Source organism: Triturus cristatus, chromosome 2_2 (assembly GCF_964204655.1).
Source record: "Triturus cristatus chromosome 2_2, aTriCri1.1, whole genome shotgun sequence".
NCBI classification, from domain to species: domain Eukaryota; kingdom Metazoa; phylum Chordata; class Amphibia; order Caudata; family Salamandridae; genus Triturus; species Triturus cristatus.
Genome location: NC_140582.1, coordinates 798744647 through 798763976, shown reverse-complemented (window position 1 = coordinate 798763976; position 19330 = coordinate 798744647). Strand labels below are relative to the sequence as shown.

The 19330-nt window shown below is 41.5% G+C and overlaps 1 protein-coding gene across 2 annotated transcripts in view; it reads left to right on the top strand.

Annotated features, from left to right (window-relative positions):
• The window catches only part of PDGFRA (platelet derived growth factor receptor alpha), a 75575-nt gene that overhangs the window by 32659 nt on the left and 23586 nt on the right, over positions 1-19330 (top strand). For both annotated transcript variants that reach the window (XM_085642093.1, XM_085642092.1), the window contains 7 exons: positions 1922-2052; positions 9123-9294; positions 9670-9859; positions 12311-12426; positions 13140-13266; positions 13396-13589; positions 16539-16633. In XM_085642093.1, the coding sequence (XP_085498219.1) occupies positions 1922-2052; positions 9123-9294; positions 9670-9859; positions 12311-12426; positions 13140-13266; positions 13396-13589; positions 16539-16633 (1025 nt within the window). The remainder of the gene's footprint in view (positions 1-1921; positions 2053-9122; positions 9295-9669; positions 9860-12310; positions 12427-13139; positions 13267-13395; positions 13590-16538; positions 16634-19330) is intronic.

Sequence of the window (19330 nt, the reverse complement as noted above, 5' to 3'; positions counted from 1 at the left end):
GTTGTTACCGGCCCCATTGGAATTAAGATGCCATTCATAATGACGATCTGTGTCGAGAGCAGCGTAGTGTATACTCTTGGTGAACATTTGCTGTATTTCACAATCAAGCACACCACTAGAGTACCACCGTTTTGTTACCATCTTGATTGGGGTGGTGTTGTGGCTGTGGGTTCGAGTGAGTGCTGAATGGATTGAAGTTTTTATGTGGGGTGTAGTGTAGTTAGTTTGAGTGGGTCTGTGAGTGACTGTGTGAGTCTCGAGTGCGTCCGTAAGTGGATGCGTGAGTGTCTGAGTGGGTTTGTGAGTGGCTATGTGAGTCTCGAGGGGGTCTGTAACTGGATGCATGAGTGTCTAAGTAGGCCTGTGACTGAGTGTGTGAGTGTGATACTGAGTGTGGGTTTGTTGTGGAGGTGACCGGACCACTGGTGGTTGGCCTTCCATTGTAGCTGGGAGAGTGCTGACAGTGGACGTCTGATGGCAGTAGGTGCATTAGTGGAAGAGAGTGTGGTGTTGTCATGAGAACTGATGGCTTTCGACGTGTAGTAGCTTTGTTGCTGATACTGGATGTACAATTCCAGGCAGTGTGTTGGCTGAGTCTGGTGACAGTGAGATTGTATGACGGTGAGAGACTTATGTGAGAATGAACAAAAAGTGGGTGAGTAGGTTAGACTGTATGACAGGCAGTGGATAACCATAGTGCTAGTAGTACCTGTGAAAGGTAGTGAATGTAACTGTGCAAGAGGATTGGTGCTGAAAGTTGAGGGGCAGGAGTAAGAATGGTGTTAAAAGTAGTTATTGGAGGGATAGGATGAATGGCTTCAGTGGATTTGTTTGTTTTTGACGGAAGCACATTTAGAGGTAAGCGGAGGAGGAGTATAGGTCTGCGATTGTATGTTGTGCAGAGAGCAGGGGCAATGTTTGGTGGCGGAAGTGGATTTGATGCTCACCGGTGCAGGGGTCGGAGTTAGCGTGTGTCTCAAGGTGGATTGCAGGTGAGCAGGAGTGATCATTGGGGCAGGGAGACTTTCATGGGTCATGCAACCAGTTCACGCTAAAGACAATATAGCCTTTCTGATTTTTTCCAGTGAGCTCACCCACCAATATCATGCACTGTGTAATGTTGTTGAACACAGTCGAGTCATTTCTAAGAACATGGCTAAACCCATTCAAAATATTCAAACGAGAAAATTTTGTAAAGGGAACTAGGGGCCATATGTATCAAGCAAAATTGCGATTGCAAACGCCGAAATTCGCCGAATTTCGGCGTTTGCGATCGCAATTTTGCTAAGTGGTATGTATGAAGGCAAATCTGCGTGCAAAATAAGGAATCGCCAAATTTGTGATTCCTTATTTTGCAATTGCATTTAAGGAATCGCAAATTTTGCGATTCCTTAAATGCAATGTAAGAAGCACCAAAAAAGTGCAATTTGGCCTTAAGGAATCGCAAATTACCACCAACTACAGGTTGGTGGTAATTTGCGATTTCTTTCACAAATGCATATTTTTGCATTTTTCAAAGTGGCATGTGGCGCATACACATGCTCTTAGGGCATGTATGTGCACCACATGTGCACCCATACCCATTTCAGGGGTGCAACAGGGTGTCCTTTTGACACCCTGGCACACTTGAAATTGCATTCTCAATTTGCGATTCTCTAATTGAGAATCGCAAATTGAGAATGTCTTCCCATTCGTTCCTATGGGCCTCTAGGCGTCCCAGAAACAGTGGATGTTTTGCAGCATGAACGTATTCTAGATTCATTCCACCATCTTTACCAAACCACGATGCTTGGAAATCTGCGCTTAAGTGAGCATCAAAATGAGCGGCCTGAACGTGGTATTTGAACCTCAGGGCTGAGTTTTCTTTTATAGTGTATTTGCAATAAGCACTCATGTTTGATGGTCTTTATTCCTTCTCCAGCTACAGACGACATTCCTGTCAACGTAGAGGCCAGTAAAACAGTGTTTAAGTCGGGGGAGACCATCACTGTCACATGCGTAGTGCTGGATAATGAGCTGGTGGATCTGGAATGGAACTATCCAGGAAAATCCGTAAGCATCTTCCTTCTCATCTGCACTTAGCGCCGTGTCGGATTCAGGACACCGCCTTCTTTAGCGAAGATTCCAGGACTGGGAAAACAGTTAGTTAATGGAGTTGGCATTTGTAACAATTTCTTGGGGAGATAACGAGTCTTTAACTGGATACAAATAAGATAATGTTTATTTTCACTTATCAAGATCTGCTGTCAGACTGTCCAGTGAGATGTTGCCTCTACTCAAGAGATTTATGTATAACTGTGGTACTAAACGCTACGTAAAAGCAAGTTAAATTACTTTGAAGCCTGCTAGCTTGACTACAACAAAAGCCTCTCTGGTCGTATATGTGCATTTACAGCCGCAAATGGCTAATCTGACTCCCAGAGTCTTGGCTTTAGCTCAGTACAGCCCATGCATCCATGAATCCTTTTGCAGCAGATGCTGTAAAACTTGTGCCAGGCTCACTGACCTCTGGTGGTGGGGGAACAAGGTCTGTTAGTTTGAAATGCCCACGCGGAGGCTAGGCCTGGATTAGGGGGGGCCTCTGAAAATGAAGCAATGTGATGAGCAATGCTGTTTTTGTGTACCCGAGACACATGAAAAAAGTATTGAATTCAATTGCAGATGGGTATTTTTTTCAGAACAGCAACCAGATCGCTAATGTTGGGCAAGCTATCAGTCATACTCTGTAGGTGGCAAGCCCCAGAGCAGAGTTTAGTTTATGGGTTTCAAATCCACTGCTTAATCGTGTTTCTTTCTCCGCAATACATTCCTCAGTAAAGGTGTTTCTCATCTTATTGTGTTAGCATACCTTGCCCATAACACTGATTCTTATGACTGTTCAGTCGCACACAGAATGTTATAGTGCTGTTAACTTTCATCGAGGCACTTGTCTTTCTGTCTGTGCACTAAAAAGCAGTGGAATGTGTCCACAAATGTTTTTGGGGCCAAGCATGTATTCCTGAATCAGACTGCATAACCCAGTGTAAATAGTCCTAAAGCAAGAGTAGTTATGGCTATGAACTGCAGCACAAATGTTCGTCTAGTAAGGTAATAGTTGTAGGAACATGCCCTCTAATAGTCAAACCACTCAACAGCCATAAATACAATTGAACAGACAAAAACACACAAAAGGGAGTGCCTCAAGAGTCCAGAAATTGCATTACAGAGCGTGTTCTCTTTTTTCCCTCTCCTTTCACGAAGAACACATGATTCTATGGTGTTGATCCCAATATACTCTTCCCCAAGACCAAAATAACATGGGAGCCATAGTATGAAGTTTCAAAACAATTCTCTTTATTTTTCTTCAAAACATCAATGAAACAGCCCAGTCACATGGCTAAACAGTTATAAGGTCCCAAAAGCTAGAACTATTGGCTATGCCAGTGCTTGTTTTTTTGTTTGTTTTTCTGTGAGAGTGCGTATGTTTTCAGGCTGTTGCCCTCATTTATTTCTATCCCTCTGTGTTCCTCTTTCTCATCGTCCCTCAGTTGCATTTTTCTTTTTTCTTCCCTCACACCTTCCTAGCTGTTTTTGATTACCAATACCCCGTCTGTTTTCTTCTCCAGCCCCACCCTCACACCCTCACACCCTCCATTGTTTGTTTGCTTTACCAGCCCTTCCGAATGCATGACATTACTATGCATACTAATACCATGCAACGCATTCTTTTACCACGCATGTGCTTTCAGCAAGCAAGCTATTACAACCCAAAGCATGCATGGTAAAGGCATACACTTGGTGAAAGCGTGCAAGATAAGTAACGCTACCCTGCCCTACCCTAAACACTAAGGGGCATATCTACAAGGCCCCACGATAATTATCGCTAAGGGCGCTTAGCGCGATTAAAGTTATCGCCGGCTATCGCTTGATATTATCGCTGAGATAGCGCGTTATCATCAACGTCTATCTCCAAAGCGATAAAATATCCAGCGATAGCGGCGAAATGCTGCAATATCGCTGGTAATCCAGGGATAAAATGTCAGCGATAGGGAATTCAAGGATGATAAGCCATGGTGGATTTAGCATGACAATCCACCGCAATATGGCTAATTCAGAAATTAACCTGGCGTTAGAAACCAGCGTTAATTGGGTCCTTGCATGACTTTCATAGTCGCAACGCGGGTATGGGGCATCTTTATTGATAGCGCGAAGCCGCGATCTCGACGTTTTGCCATGTAGTGAATATCAGGAACGCCTACCTTGCATCTCATTAGCGATGAGATGCAAGGCGTTAGTGAAATGTGGGATGACACAAGGTAACACATGCTAATGCCTGTTAGCGTATCCTTGTTAATACCGCGTTAGGATTATCGCCGCTTTACGGCCGAAAACGGCTGCCAAAGTGGCGATAATTGTCTTGATGATATGCCCCTAAATCACTACCCCTGTACTACCCCGCCAATCCCCAACCCTGTCCCTTTTCTAAACCCATGCCCCTGCATGACCCCAATCCTTTCCCTCCCCTAAATCACTACCCCTACACGACCCGACCCCTAATCCAGAAGAGCCTCTGTTTCCTCACAACAACTTGGATTGCCTGTATTATTTTTACAATGTATATGCTTTTATCATACATACCTTTACAACGGAATTCGTTGTAAAGGTATGCGTGGTAAAAGCACATACCTTGTAAAAAAATGCATAATAAAGACTATGCATTGTTACAACGCATGCGTGGTAACGCTTGTGTTGTAATGGCATGCGGGCAACAGCCGCAATGTAATGGCTGTTCCCTGCACTTCCCACCCACCCTCCGTTACCTGCGTGTTTCTACAGCCACTACTGCCTTCCAATCAATGTCTGTATGTCACGTGTCCTTCCCCCACCTGTGTCCTACTCCCCTGCTCTCGCTCCTTTTATGTTGTCTTGTCCCCATCCCACTTGTCCATTTGCTTGTGTGTTTTAAAAAATAAAAAACGCACATTAGCACTGGCCACATTGTACTGCTTTTTGTGCAGCATGGCTAAACAAGCATTGGCATAGCCAATAGGTCTCGCCTTTGGGACCTTATAGGTGTTTAGCCATGCAACAGTTGCATAACTAAACACTTATAAGGTCCCAAAAGTGAGACCTATTGGATATGCCAATGCTTGTTTTAACTGCTGCAATCTATTGAAGCCTCACGGAGAACATCAAAGTGGCCTTGCGGCCCCGAAAGTGATCGCAATCAAACATCAAAGAGGCCGTGTGGCCGCGAAAGTGAAAGTAATCGCGGTAAAGCACGATGCGCGCCCGCGCACATGCACAGTAGCTCTAGGCTGGCCTGGTAGCACTTTTTGGAGCCCTCACAAAATGTCTCGCCAGACCAGCGCATGCGCTGGGTCAGGCGAGACCTAAAAATCATGGCCAAAGCCAATAAATAGCTCTCATGGGCAAGACCTATTGGGTTTGCCAAGGATTTTTCTAGTATATACCTATCAGGAAACGTATTGTGACCGGACAACCAGTGCTAAGTAATTTAGGGACGATACTCCCTCGCCACATCCCATTGGTCTAACCGAGCTGTGTGCAGTGGTCTGACAGGGGCCCGCCAAAGAGCCAGCGACGGGGCTCCATGCTCCTAGATGTGGGAGGGGCTTGCGTTCTCATTATAATTTCTAAAACTTGATACACGGACCCTGTTTCCGGAGTGGCGAATTTATTTTCCCTAATACCCCTTCTTCTTTCCTTTATTGGTATTAATTTTATGGATTTTGGTATGTATAGTCCAAAAGCTGCTCCGTGCTGTGTAAATAATAAATGCACATTCAAATGCCAAATTTTAGCATAGGAGTTCTTCTAAAGACAATAGTTCTCTCCTGAATGTGAGCTGATTCAGATTAAGCAAACCCTTGATGTGCTCTAGAGGGCGCTCTAACACCGGCTTGAATGCCTCTGCTGCGTGGCAGTGTGTTCTCTGGACGAGTTCCTGGAAGCGTGTTTATCCAGACAACAGCAAACATGCACATCCTGCTCGCTCACGGGAATACAGGGCTCTCGCCTGTTTGCTCAAGGTGATTATACCGTACTGCAGGTTTGCCAAGGCAAATATTTGTGTGTGAGTGAGAGTGTGTCCAACCTACAGCGACCACATTGCACCATCACAGCCAAAGTGGCGAGAGAGATGGGATGAGATACACAGCGCCCTGCCTCGCTCTACTCCATAAGAGGAACAGAGTAATTCTTGTTTCTGTTAAAGACAAGACGCAGAAAATAATTAAATAATTAAATTCTCGTCATGTTAACCAGATTCATCCAACAGGACAGAGGCATTCAAGGAGCCGTCAAAGGCAGTCTCAGGATCCCACATTTTAGAAAAACGCACGCGCTGACTCATTAATAGTGACCGCGGCGTGTAAGATGGCTAATGCAATATCATCTACCGGACCACCACCAGATAAAGGTGGCAAAAGGCTGGAAGCGGTGCAAGAACATGGGAAGAACAGCAGCAATACAATGAAGAAAGACTAAGCTTAGTTCGGCTCACAAAAAAATTGGGACCAATGGTGGGAGGAGATTGGGGATTTCATGCAACATTTAACAGAAGTATATACACACAGAGACAGAAATATCACCCCGGAGAGGAAGTCTGTATCAAATACATGCTTGAAATCATCTTTAGGTCTTGTGTACACATCATGGGGCAACTGTGCACTGCACAGTATTGGGAGGAAATTCTTGCCTCAGGATTTCAGGATTTAAACTGCAACTACAAGCTAATGTCATCAATTCACCTTTCTCTGGAGAACATCTGTGTTGGTGCAGCTGTGGATAAATCTTCAAAGCAGATGAAAAAATGAAATGGCACTACAAGAGCGAAAACAGCATTACAGACAAGTTGGGTTCCATCTGAAGAGGCGCACCAAACTTTGGAATGGGTCTGGGATGTCTCCGGTTCCAGCAGCAACAATTTCTGGCCAGTCAGGGCTCAGGTGCACAGAAGCGAAACTCATAAAAGCAGCAACACGCAAAAGGAAAACAATATTTTCGAGCTAGGGGGAGAGCAAAGAACCACACTCCAAGGGGCACTTTCCAAACAACCAAACAACTCACACAGTGGGCTCCGATGGTGTCACCCACGAATAGGAGATGATTACCTCTGACAAGTGGTTACTAAACGTCATACAACACGGGTAGTTTATAGAAGTAGAAAGGACACCTCCAAACATTGTACCAAAAAAGCAGAAGTGCAAGGCAGGCCACCTGAACTCACAATAGCAAGAAGTCAAAAGATTTCCTAAAGCAAGGTGCTAAAGAAAAGTTACCAGAAAAGGAGTACAACCAGGGGATTTCTCCTGTTTCCTTTCTGACTCAAAACAATGCCTGATTCTGAGAACTCTAATGAACCTAAAAGATACAAAAAAATCAAGATGATGATTTCACAGGAAGTGATCCCAATGTCAAAGTGGTTGTTCTCAGGCACGAAGCGAACAGTTTTAGTCAACATGATGGAAAAAGCATGGACTGAGAACTTAGCCACTTGAGATTTGAATGATAATTTATGAAGACCAAAACTCCTAGTTTTCACTACTGTTTTTTTGAGGGGGAGGGTATTAGGAGGAGGCGTGGCTTAAGGCATCCAGCCTCAAGGTGTATAGCCAAACTGAAGGAGGGTCTTCTGAATGCACCAGTTTCGTGTTGTCCAAGTTTAGTTTCAGACAGTCGAGACCCACCCAGTTTACAACTGCTGTATAACAGGCGCAGATATTACTGAACACCATATCCGAGTTTCCATCTAGCCTCAGTATAAGAGGCATGTCATAACTGTAAAACACACAAGATATATTGTGGCATCTTGTAAGCCCGTGTTAGTGACGGCTGAGATGGTCCCCGCAGGAGGGCCACGCTATTCACCTAATGTTCACCCTACGGATTGCTCTTCCGAGCTCACAGTAGCACACCTGAAACCTTCAGCAGTGCTAACTTTCAATTGCACTACTTAAAAGAGTGTTAGTTGAAGGTGGTGAATGGCATGGCCATCACGCGGGCATTTGTACAGTTACCAAAGCAGAGTCATAATTTAGCATTGCCTCTGTTTGATTCCAAAGCCCGCTTCCTGGGGAAACTGGCATTGCTCACTTACACACTGTCCCTGCATTCATGACCGCACCTTTCCACTCACTCTAATAAGTGAAAACACATTGCCAGTGATGAATTGCAAAGTATCTTCCGTCAGTACTTCTCCTTCATGATGATACCATGAACGTTTCTCTCCCAGATTCCTGTTGGATTCCACTTGACAATCATCAGTGACTGTTTCAAATCTGTTTGGAGACTTGGGGGTACATTCAACAACACAGCATTCTCGCGAGGCAATCCTGTACTGTTTCTCTTTGTTCTTATTTCCTTCCTGTTCATCGCATCCTCCCCTTTGTCCTCCCATACTGCCTCTTCAGTTTTCTTAACGTGCATTCTCCATTCTATGCCCTGCAGTTGTGTCTTCCTCTTCTTTGTGATTTCTGTCCTATCCAAGATGACATCTGCAGTGCCCATTACACTAAAAGTTTACATACTTCACCACCTTCTTGTTCTATGGGAAAAATAAATAAATCGTCAAAGTTCAGAACATAGTATCACTTCATATTTAAATAGCTGAATCTTTATATATGGTATCATTGCTAAATCCAAATGTCTGCATTGTCAGATAATGAAGAACTGGGAGGGATTAATGAATGAAAACTGCATAGCACCTAGAGTCCCTTTACTAGGTTCATCATAGATTTTTTCAGGAGAATGAGCTGCCTGTGTCATAGTGTCGATGTTAAACAATACAGGACAACTCTACAGACTTGAGGTAACACGGGCAATATACAGTACACGCAATGCTAAGGAGACCGCCGCATCTCATTATACATGGTTGGCTGCTGAAGTGCTTTCTGAATCCTGGCATCAAAGATCCATCAGTGGGCCACAGCATGTCTGAATCAGCAGATTATATAGCAGCACCTTGAAACAGATGCTCTTGTCAATAAAGATTTATAATAACTGACAGGGCATTTGAAAGTTGGTGGCGGGAATGTGTCCGGCGGTGCTGCGTGAAGTCGATCTTTCAGAGTTTTAACTTCAGAGCTAGAGCTCTAATGTACCTTCCTTTTAAAACGCAGAAAGAAAGTGCAGAAATCAAGATGGAAGAGTCAAAGGTGCCGTCCTTGAAGCTCACATGCACCCTAACTATACACAATGCCACGGTGAAGGACAGCGGCGAGTATGAGTGTGTGGTCCGACACGCAACCCAGGATTCTAAGGAAGTGAAGAAAATTGACATCATAGTTCATGGTACATATTCACTCCAAGAGTTAACTCTAAATATTTTTCTGACATTCGGCTATTGTCATACTTTGTAAATCCATTGATTTCGACTTTCTCCATCTCTTACTGCCCTTGGGCTTCCATTGTTTTTAACTTCTTCAAATTTTACATTTGCACTATTTGTACGCTCTCTTCTCATTCACTATTCGCTAACCCCTTGTCCTGGAATTAAGCATGAATTAAATTTGCATTAAGTCACGTCCTCAAAGGTCAGTGGCTCTTATAAAGATCTTTGATCATTGACATCAGTTTCAATTAATCTCATAGCTGTTTATGTCATTTTTCTCAATTTGTATTTGAACACTTGTACTAACGATGCTGATCTTCCTTTGTGGTTTGTAGATAAAGGATTTGTTCACTTGGAGCCCAAGTTTGAATTGGAGGAGTCTGCAAATCTTCATGAAGTTAAAAGCTTTGTGGTAGATGTGCAAGCGTACCCTGCTCCCAAAATCAGATGGATGAAGGACAATGTCACCTTGATTGAAAATTTCACTGAGATCATCACCAGCACATCCCAGACGCAAGAATCCAGGTATGCAATCCCACTGTGCATGCATCGCCACTGCACGCACTTCAGGGAAGGCTGAGAAGGGTCAATGCTAACTGGAAACAAACTCCTTGTGACAGCTTGAACTTGTCTGTTGCTCTGAGATGTAACAATGTAGTCCAATATTTAAAAATACAGTGCAATGTACTTTAAATTCAGAAATGCACATCACTGAAGTTTAGACAAATAAACCGTCATCACCCAGTAAATAAATATTTTGGAATACTACACACCTTTTAATGCAAACATGAAAACATCAAGCAAACAAGCATGACATGCGGTTGATTGTGAACCTTTTCAAAAGGCCACTGAATGCAGGGCGGGTCTCTCTCTCTCTCTCTCTCTCTCTCTCTCTCTCTCTCACTGCCTGTCTCTCTTTCTCTTTCTGTCTCTCCCTACCTCTTTCTCCTCCTCCCTCTTTCTCTCCTCTGACTTTCTTTCTCTGACTCTTTCTCGCCTCTGTCTTTTTCTGACTCTTCTCTCCTCTGTCTTTCTTTCTCTGGCACTTTCTCATATTTTCTCTTATATTCTTCTCACTTCCTCTTTCTCTCATTTTCGTTCCATCTCTTTTTTCTCTACCTTTCTCTTCTGTCCATCTCTTTTTTCTCACTACCTCATTCTCTTTCGCTGTGCTCTTAGCCGCTCTCTGTTTCTCAGCCTCTGAGAGAGAAGCAAGACATGTCTGCTAATATAAGCAGAGAGGCATCACATAGAAAGTAAGAATAATTCCACAAGGGTTAGCTTCTATGCCAGCTACTTCTCATTCAAGAGTTTCCTAATCAACCCTTCATGCTGGGCATCCACATTCCATCTATATGGAATCTCCTTTGCACATATGCTTTGTTTGTACAATACCCAAAATAGCAACAAACCCCAAAACATGAAACAGAATTATCCTATGAGTGTCATAGTTGCTTAATGTCACTAAAAACCACAATGTGCCTTATAGGTAAACTGAGCTACAGTGATAAGCCAAAAGTAGACAATGAAGGGCTTTTTCGATGTAAATTTGTTGAAGTATGTAAAATGTAGCTTTGTCCTGTGCACATAACGTGCAGATGTTAGCTGGTACGGTCATCTATACAGTCGCAAATATTTAGTAGCAACCACAACTAATAATTTCTGTCCTTATCCTTTTCTCATTACAACATTCACTCTGATTTATGACTTTGTTTTTAAGCTAATGCCTTCCCACATTTTCTACATTGGCGTAGTTCCTAAGAATGCAGTATGTTATTGTTTTGGACTTTGATATTCCTTTTCAAACGCATCAAACTGTCTTCCCATATTTGCAGCTAGGACTACAACTCACAGATGAGTTGCACTCCATGATGCTGTGTGTCCTGATCTCCCTGCCAAATGTGCACTGCTTGAAACATCTTCTTCAACGCTTGCCATAGTTCACTGAACATAGTAAATAATAAATGAAACCAGCAGTGTTGCTAATGTGTGCGATGGAAAGTACAAGTTGCATCAAGGGCACTGCTGAGATCCTTCTCTCTTCTGTACCGAACAATAGGGTTGAGATAAAGTTATGAACTTTGTCATAACTGTATGGCAGATTTTATAATTCAAAACAGTGAGTAGACACTGACCCATCAGAAGGAGGAGCGATTGTTAATCTGTTTATGTCCTGGTTGTTGGGTATGCTTGAGTGGATCCACTTATCATACCGTATATTCTGGTTTAAGGTTAGCGTTTCGATGATCCCCCTTGCCCATCGACTCTGGAATTAGAGAGCTTGTATCAAGGCAAATTACATGACATTATGCAACTCTATAAAAATGTTTATATTGGTGAAGTATCATAATATTGTGTACTAATTTTAGTAGAGCTTTGAACTCTCTCTTATCAGCTGACTTCTTAAGGTCATGAGCCACCATAAAAATATCTCCACTGTACACTTTCAGGCTAACTTTGAGTGCAGTATAAAATCCAGAAATTTGCATAAATGGTATTTGCATCCGATTTCAGATTCTAAATTGAACAAAATTTCGGGTCGGACTATGGGAATTTCTCCTCGTAAGCCCCTCAAAGGTGTTACCTGCATGATTTTACATGAGGAAATAACAGATTGGAAAAGAAAAAAAAGTTGCGGCTTAATTGTGTTGTAAAATTGCAGCATCAAGTTATTGTCTATTCCGACGATGAATGGGCACAACTCCCCACCCCCGGGGCTAAAACTACAACGAAGAGTCTGCATAGGTTGTTTCCTGACACATGGATTTTTATATGTTACATGCAGATTTAACATAAACATTTCTTATAATTACAATGTTAGTGCCGGAAAAGAAATTTTCAAAATCAAGCTAAAGCCCTTTGTTATATCCAAAATATTTAAAGAAAGATTTTGCATAGATAGCGTCTATTGATGTAATTATGGTTGATTTCTGCATTTGCTCACTAGAACAATACATTTTTTTACAATCTTTACAGCTACCAAAGCAAATTAAAGCTGATTCGTGCCAAGGAAGAAGACAGTGGACTCTACACCATTGTAGCTCAAAATGATGATGACGTTAAAAATTACACATTTTCTTTGCGCATTAAAGGTAAGACCGCAGTGGCCTGTTTTCTTCATTTCAGTTCAGTTTTTATGTTTTCAGGGCTGCAGCAGGAGGACAGCACATATTGCATGCAATCAGTAATAAACCTAACTTGTTAAACAACATTATCAACACACAAGAAAACTACTAAAAAGTTCAATTTTCAATAACAAATTGATGGTAACTGCAGAGACAAAGAAAATTGAATGCCATGTTTACGCACTTGAAGTTATGACTTAAAAACATTGAGCATTACAATTTCCTTTAAAGCGGCAATCAAGCCGTGTAAACAAACTGACGATGTTAATGTCTTGAATATTAAGTATAAGTTAGCACATTGCAAGTCGGTGAATCTGCAAAAGATATTAACTAAGGTGAAGTCCAGCTGAAATTACCTCTATGTAGAGACCCTTTTTGTTAAATTCAGTATACATTTTTTTAGAGGTTTTCATCCTGAAAGAAGACCCAGTGCTGGAATATTATGTAAAGCAGTGTGGTTACTTTCTTTCAGTACTGAAAAATATCAGTCACACAATAACAACACTGTTTCTTCTGTAAGATAGTTATATAAGATGATAGAAGTAGAGGGGATAGCAGTAATTCACATCTGCTTGTATTTTGCCAACACCCTGCTGGGCTGTGTTCATTTTACCAATCGGATTTGTACTTTGCTCTGCAAATAGATCGGCTCAATCATAGTTCACTTTGGTTATTTACAGTGCCGGCTGTCGTTTTGGACTTGGTGGATGAGCACCACGGCTCTTCTGGGGACCAGACTGTGGAATGTGTGACCAGAGGGAACCCAGCACCTGTTGTTGAGTGGTTCATCTGCAAAGATATCAAAAAGTAAGAAAAAAATCACATTCTTGATACTCCATGAGTTCTGAGACATAAAAACAAAATTCCCAATGTGACCCATTTTGTGTAATACAAAAGTTTGGACTGTGATAGTAAAATACTCATTTTCTTACCCAGGTGCAATAATGGCAGTGACTGGTCTCTTTTGCATGCCAATGGATCCGACATCACCACAAACACATATCTGGATGATCAGAGTGTTGTAGGAAGTGAGGTGACCTTTCAGAAGCTGGAAAAGACCGTGGCAGTTCGATGTGTTGCGCGGAACGAGCTCGGCATTGACTCCAGAGAAATGAAGTTAGTTGCGCAAAGTAAGTATACCTAGTCAAAGCTATTTCATCAAGTCCTCATTTCCAAACCTTTCCATTTAGAACCTCAGTGCACACTACATTGGCAGACCCTTAAGACCAAGGGCTAGTAATTGGTGCCATAAGTTTTCCATACAAGCTTGCCCATCACCTTTGAAAGCCATGGACTGCAAACATCATGGGGCTTTGTGCCTGATTTACAGTTTGGATAACAGGTCACTCCGTTATAAAGGTGACGGATATCCATCTACCTTGTACATTATACGTTGTGGCACTTGTAATGAGATGGATAGGATATCTGTCATGTTTGTGATGGAGTAACCCATCTCCCAGACTCTAAATCATGTCTTTAGTCTTCCATCTCATACCTTTTTCTTCCACCACCCTACAGGTCTTAAGTTCCTGTCTCATTATCCCACTTAAAAAAAAAAATTGATTTATGGGTTCATATTTTTGGACACTTTTTTTTTGTCTGGATTTAAACCATCATAGAACATGTACTTACTGGAAGCCTTTGACTCTAAGGCAAACTGTGTGACAAACACATTCACAAAGCTATCTTTCATTTTGTATTTAATAACTAGACCCCTTACTTCACCGTAATGTTCAATTGGCATGCCACAAATTTGAAAGGAAAAGTGAACTGGCATTTTGTACAGTAGAAAATATTGACATTGTATTCACTTTTTAAGAGGATTTCATGTACACTGAACACAGGGCGTGATCTAAATGTTGGAGGAGAGGGAAGTCTGTTTCAACTGCAACAGAGATTCCTCCCCACCAGCATTATGGTTTGTCTGCCCTATTTAGAATCGGGCGGATCATAGGTTTGACTATAGCAGAGACTACACCACTCCCACCATGGTCAAACCCTTCTGATTGCTGTACAGAGTAAGGGCCAACGGAGATTTGGCTGAATATCCACGCACCAAAATTAGATTGACAGACATACAGCTGATTTTCAATGCCTGTCACCACCAGAAAAAACCTGGCGGTAAGGGCCATTAAAAAGTGCTCAATGCCCCCTTTGTCATGGGAGGAAACGCCCGTAGCGAGGGTGCTAGTATAAAGAAAAGCCCACTTTGGGATTTTCTTTATGAAGATAAAAAAATATTCTACGTTTGCTGTATTGTCCCTTCGTCTTGCGGAAGTCATCCCTCAATCTGACAATGCTTTGACAGGAATCCCTGTGACAGGGTTCCTGCCAATACTAGAAATGTCTGCTGGGCCATCAGACATTTCTATATTTGGCAGGTGACATCTCCATCAGGGTGACGGAGTAATTTACTTTGTAGCCCTGGAAAAGAAAGAGGGTGCCTGCCAACATTTAAATCAGGCCCTAGTACAGCCAACACAAAAGATGTGTTTATTTATTCTATCAATATTGTTTTCACAATCCCACTATTATTAATTCACACCTTTGACTCGTGGGAAAGTCTTGCATCAATGCTGTTTTTTTACATCTAGTGCAAACCTCAATTTTACATTATGCTATTAAATTTTAATGATCGATATTCTGTCCAAACTGAGACCAGGTGCAGGGTGTGATGACCCTAGGTAAATTCTATTAATTAGCCTTTAGATGCCATATTTTCCAGCCCTATACTTTTTATTCTTAAAGCGAGCCTCCACTAACAGTGATGTTATGTCATTACTTTCAAGGAAGATCTCAAACAGAAACAATATTTTGAAAATAAGAATAGACAGTCACCTGCCTGGGACTATTGTGTCCTAACTAGGAGATGCTTTCCGTAGAACGCAGTGATGAATCTCAGCTGGAAGGCCTCCTTATGTAAGATACATTTTCTGCTAGGGTTTAGATTTGTACCAGTCCCTCCCATGCTATTTCATACAAAGGATACATGGGATTGCAGCATTATGATAGATGGAATGCCATAGTGTAAATCCCACCTTATGGCAGCTGCCAGGTGGAATGTGTCTGCCCTGTTAAATATGACCATTTGCTTTATGAATCTCAAAGGTTTAACAAAAAGGTCCTTGTATAAGGAAAGAGATTGTTTTTTAAATGTTTTGCATCTGAGTACCCCTGTATGTTGAAAGTGTCAATATACAAAATAAATTAATCAGCACTCTGTCATCTTGAGTCAAAACAAATACATTTAATTTCTGGAGCAACCAGACTGTATTAAATGGTTCCCGAGAGTCAGTGACACTATTCAACGTCCCAGGTAGAATAAATGCATAAGAGGTCAACATAAGTCCCATTTATTTACCTCACTCAACATTGTCCAGAGTGCAGGTGCACTTAAAACACAGACATGCAGTGATCTCAATTTCAAGATGCACTCACACCGAATGAAAATGTCTTTCCAAATTTACACAGATGGCACAAAGAAATACACAAATACCAAAAAATACATTATTGAGAACTTTAAGAATCCTCAGAAATACTCCAATATATGTTTGCAGCCTGTACCAGTGCACATCAGTCTGAATCTGCATCAGAGGGAATAAAGCGATATTTACACCGGGATATTTGCTTTGTTCAGGAATTGCTGTCAGCTTGAAAAATCTAAGATGCTGTACATATCAGCACCTGTCAGATCTACACGGGCTGTTCATTCTATACTGTACCTGTGCCATTCTACTGGAATTGACTTGAAGGGTATTTCATAGTTCTTAATACGAAGTTTGCGGTCATTTCTGTCCACCCACATTTCTTTTCAATAGGTTGCATGGTTTGTTCAATAATACTTTGGTGTGTGTGTGTGCACACTCTCGTCTACATTTATGTGTGACAGTGTTGGTCTTCTTGGTTCTGTGTTCCAATTCATTTACTATTAATACTTTCTTCCTTTTCCAAAACAATTGACCCCTCTTATGTATATGATTGGCTTGTAGAGTTGTCAAATCATGAATTGTGTATGAAACGATGGTACGCATTATATGAACGTAGCTTTTTGTAACATGCTCATCATTATTCTTCCGCAGCATTACATTCTGAACTAACGGTGGCGGCAGCAGTTCTGGTGCTTCTTGTGATTGTTATCATCTCACTCATCGTACTGGTTATCATATGGAAGCAGGTAACCATTCAATGTGCTTTAATGTTCCAGGGAGTGGCAGCTCATGATGAGAGTATGAAATGCAGCCATTGTAAATCAGGCATTTCAACTGGTGCTGCAGATCCAGCTTCGCTCTGGCTGTCAGCGCACTATTATCTGCGATCAGATTTGAAGTAATCTTATTGTGGTTTTGTGGTTTCTATTAATGTTCTTTAGGGCTGTCAGCCAAAGCCTTCTAAGCTGTTCCCGTATGTGCTGAAAAATCATTTAGTAGAAAAACTTGTACCAGTGTAATGCAACTTATATTCCTCCCTCCTGTCCTTCTGAGATGGCCACTTGTGCCATTATCACTTCTCGGGGAAAACCAAATGGAAAGGCTCATCTCTTTCCATCAGTTCCCTAATTTCAAAGAAGTTTTAACATATAATCATATATGTTTGAAAAAAAGATTAGTTATGTGGTGTAAATCATTTTGAAAACATTAACATGTTTTTAATTTGTGTAGAGACAGTATTGTGGAACATCGCATACATTTCCCATAATCCTCTTTTTTTTATATAATCACAGCTCTCCCTATGATCATGCCAAAGCAAGAACTGCCCTGTGCAAAAAGTTAATTATATGGCCATTTTAAAAGTGCAAATATGTCGGATTCTCCTGGTCATCAGAACCTTCCACTTTAATGATCGAGGGATAGGTGTGTGTGCTGCAAAATTTGCAATCTGTAGTCCCAGTTTCGCTTCACAAAGTCCAATGTTTAAATGTTGGATATTTGACTCATAGGATTGCTCCTAATTAGCTTCCAACCTTTTAGGAGTTTCTTCATGATCTCTAGACTTAGGAAATCTGTAGAAATGGTAGATTTCCTATAACAAATGCATAACATTAACATGTGCAAAACATCCAAATGGTGGAAACTTCTGCACTTGTAGCTCTAGTGCGAATGTACCGTTGGTCCCATCATTTTTTTCTAATTTGGGAAAATATTGGTTTCTATAAAAAGACCTCTTATACGATAATTAACTATGCATTCCTTTCCCTTTGGCATAAGGGAATTTACATGTGTTTCTGCAGCGGTAAATTACTTCTGAGGGGTTTGTGAATAGCCACAAAGCTATGGGTGTTCACCTTCATTTGCCGAGTGCTCCAACAAAAAAATATGCACATACCCCTAAACCTAAACACAAAAATATGATAAGCCCACCTTACAAATGTTAAATTCCTCAGTCTTCAATCTCTGAAGCAGGAATAGTATTTTGCATTCATGTTCCGTGTACTCCTGCGTTCGACTTAAATGTGGAAAAACCTTTGTGCATTTGGCACTTATTTACCAGAGCAGACCTAGTAGGTCATAGTTTTGATGACTGTTTTTTTACTATTAATTGTCAGCATTTCCTGTTGCGGCATCCCTTTCTTCATTTCCCAGATTTAACGCTGAACTGTTGTATTATAAGCTGGTTGAACAGTTGCTTTTCTGGGTTTTAAGCACACTCTGTATATCAATACTGAGTCATCATTTTAACCACATAATTTATTTAATGAATGCAGTTTTTAAACAACTTGTTTTAATTCTCCCCTTATTGAACACATTTGAATACACAGTTAGTTTAGAAAGAACCTGCAATGTGTTTAGATAGAGCTAACTATCTCAAGGCTGCTCACAAGGTCAATATGTTGGCACCAGGGTTCCGCGATCTGGTGGCAGAAAGGTGCCAGAGGCTTGAATCTGCCGTATGTCCACCAAGTCATTAGGACTGGGTGGACAGCAGCATTTTCTAAGTGTGTCTAAATCCAACATTTATTTAAGCCTTAATTAGAAGTGCCCCAGAAAATGTGAAGATGTATTTGTGCGGAGATGTACTGAAACCGGTGTACCAGTAACTCCAGGGGTGCGGAAAATCCAGCCCGTTATGAGTTGGACCTTGAAGCTCTATTAAGAGCTTCAGTGTTTGATTCCCCCAGCAATTTAATATTTTCCCCCTGACTTTCTAACAGAAATTTTGGCTGTGTTCAGCAGCTGAACACCGTGTGAAAGTAAGGAGATCCTCAGTGTTCACAGTGATCTCTTAATTCGATTGTAGCAGAAAACCTTTCTAGATTCACATACTAAGCATTTTTCTGCAACCCATTGGTTGGGTCTAGAAGTATTTATTTACAAAAATGTTCTCCTGGGCTTCCACCTAGGTATGACTTACCATGGTGTTCAATGTAATCTTAAAATGCTAGCAAACACAGCCTCCATTGTAGGTCCTATTTTCCGTCAGTGAGTTTGGAGGAGAACTCATGAGAAATCGCTATAAGTAGGTAAAGAAATGACCAAAAGGTTGTTGAAAGTCTAATCAGAGTCCACCCTTTTTCATGGGTTCTGGTTTTCCAGGGAATGTTAAATATTACGATAGGTGTCCCTCCGAATCCTTGATACCATTTTAAGGTATTGCCTGCACAGCACTTGTGCCGTGTTTGTGAAATCTATTGTTAATATATATCTTAAGGGGGGTTTACATCCCGCCCCTTTGCTTTTCATCGGTTCCTGTGCTTGTCACCTACTTTTCCTCCATTTCTATTGGCTGTAGCATGCTATTTCCTGTTCATCCTCATGTGCTTGCACTTATCAGTCTCCTCAATCCCAAGTACTGTTTTTATCCACAGAACTTCTTTTTTGGCTTTCCTAACACGCTCAGCCTACGCCAGTAAATCATGTCCTTATCTTGTTTGTAT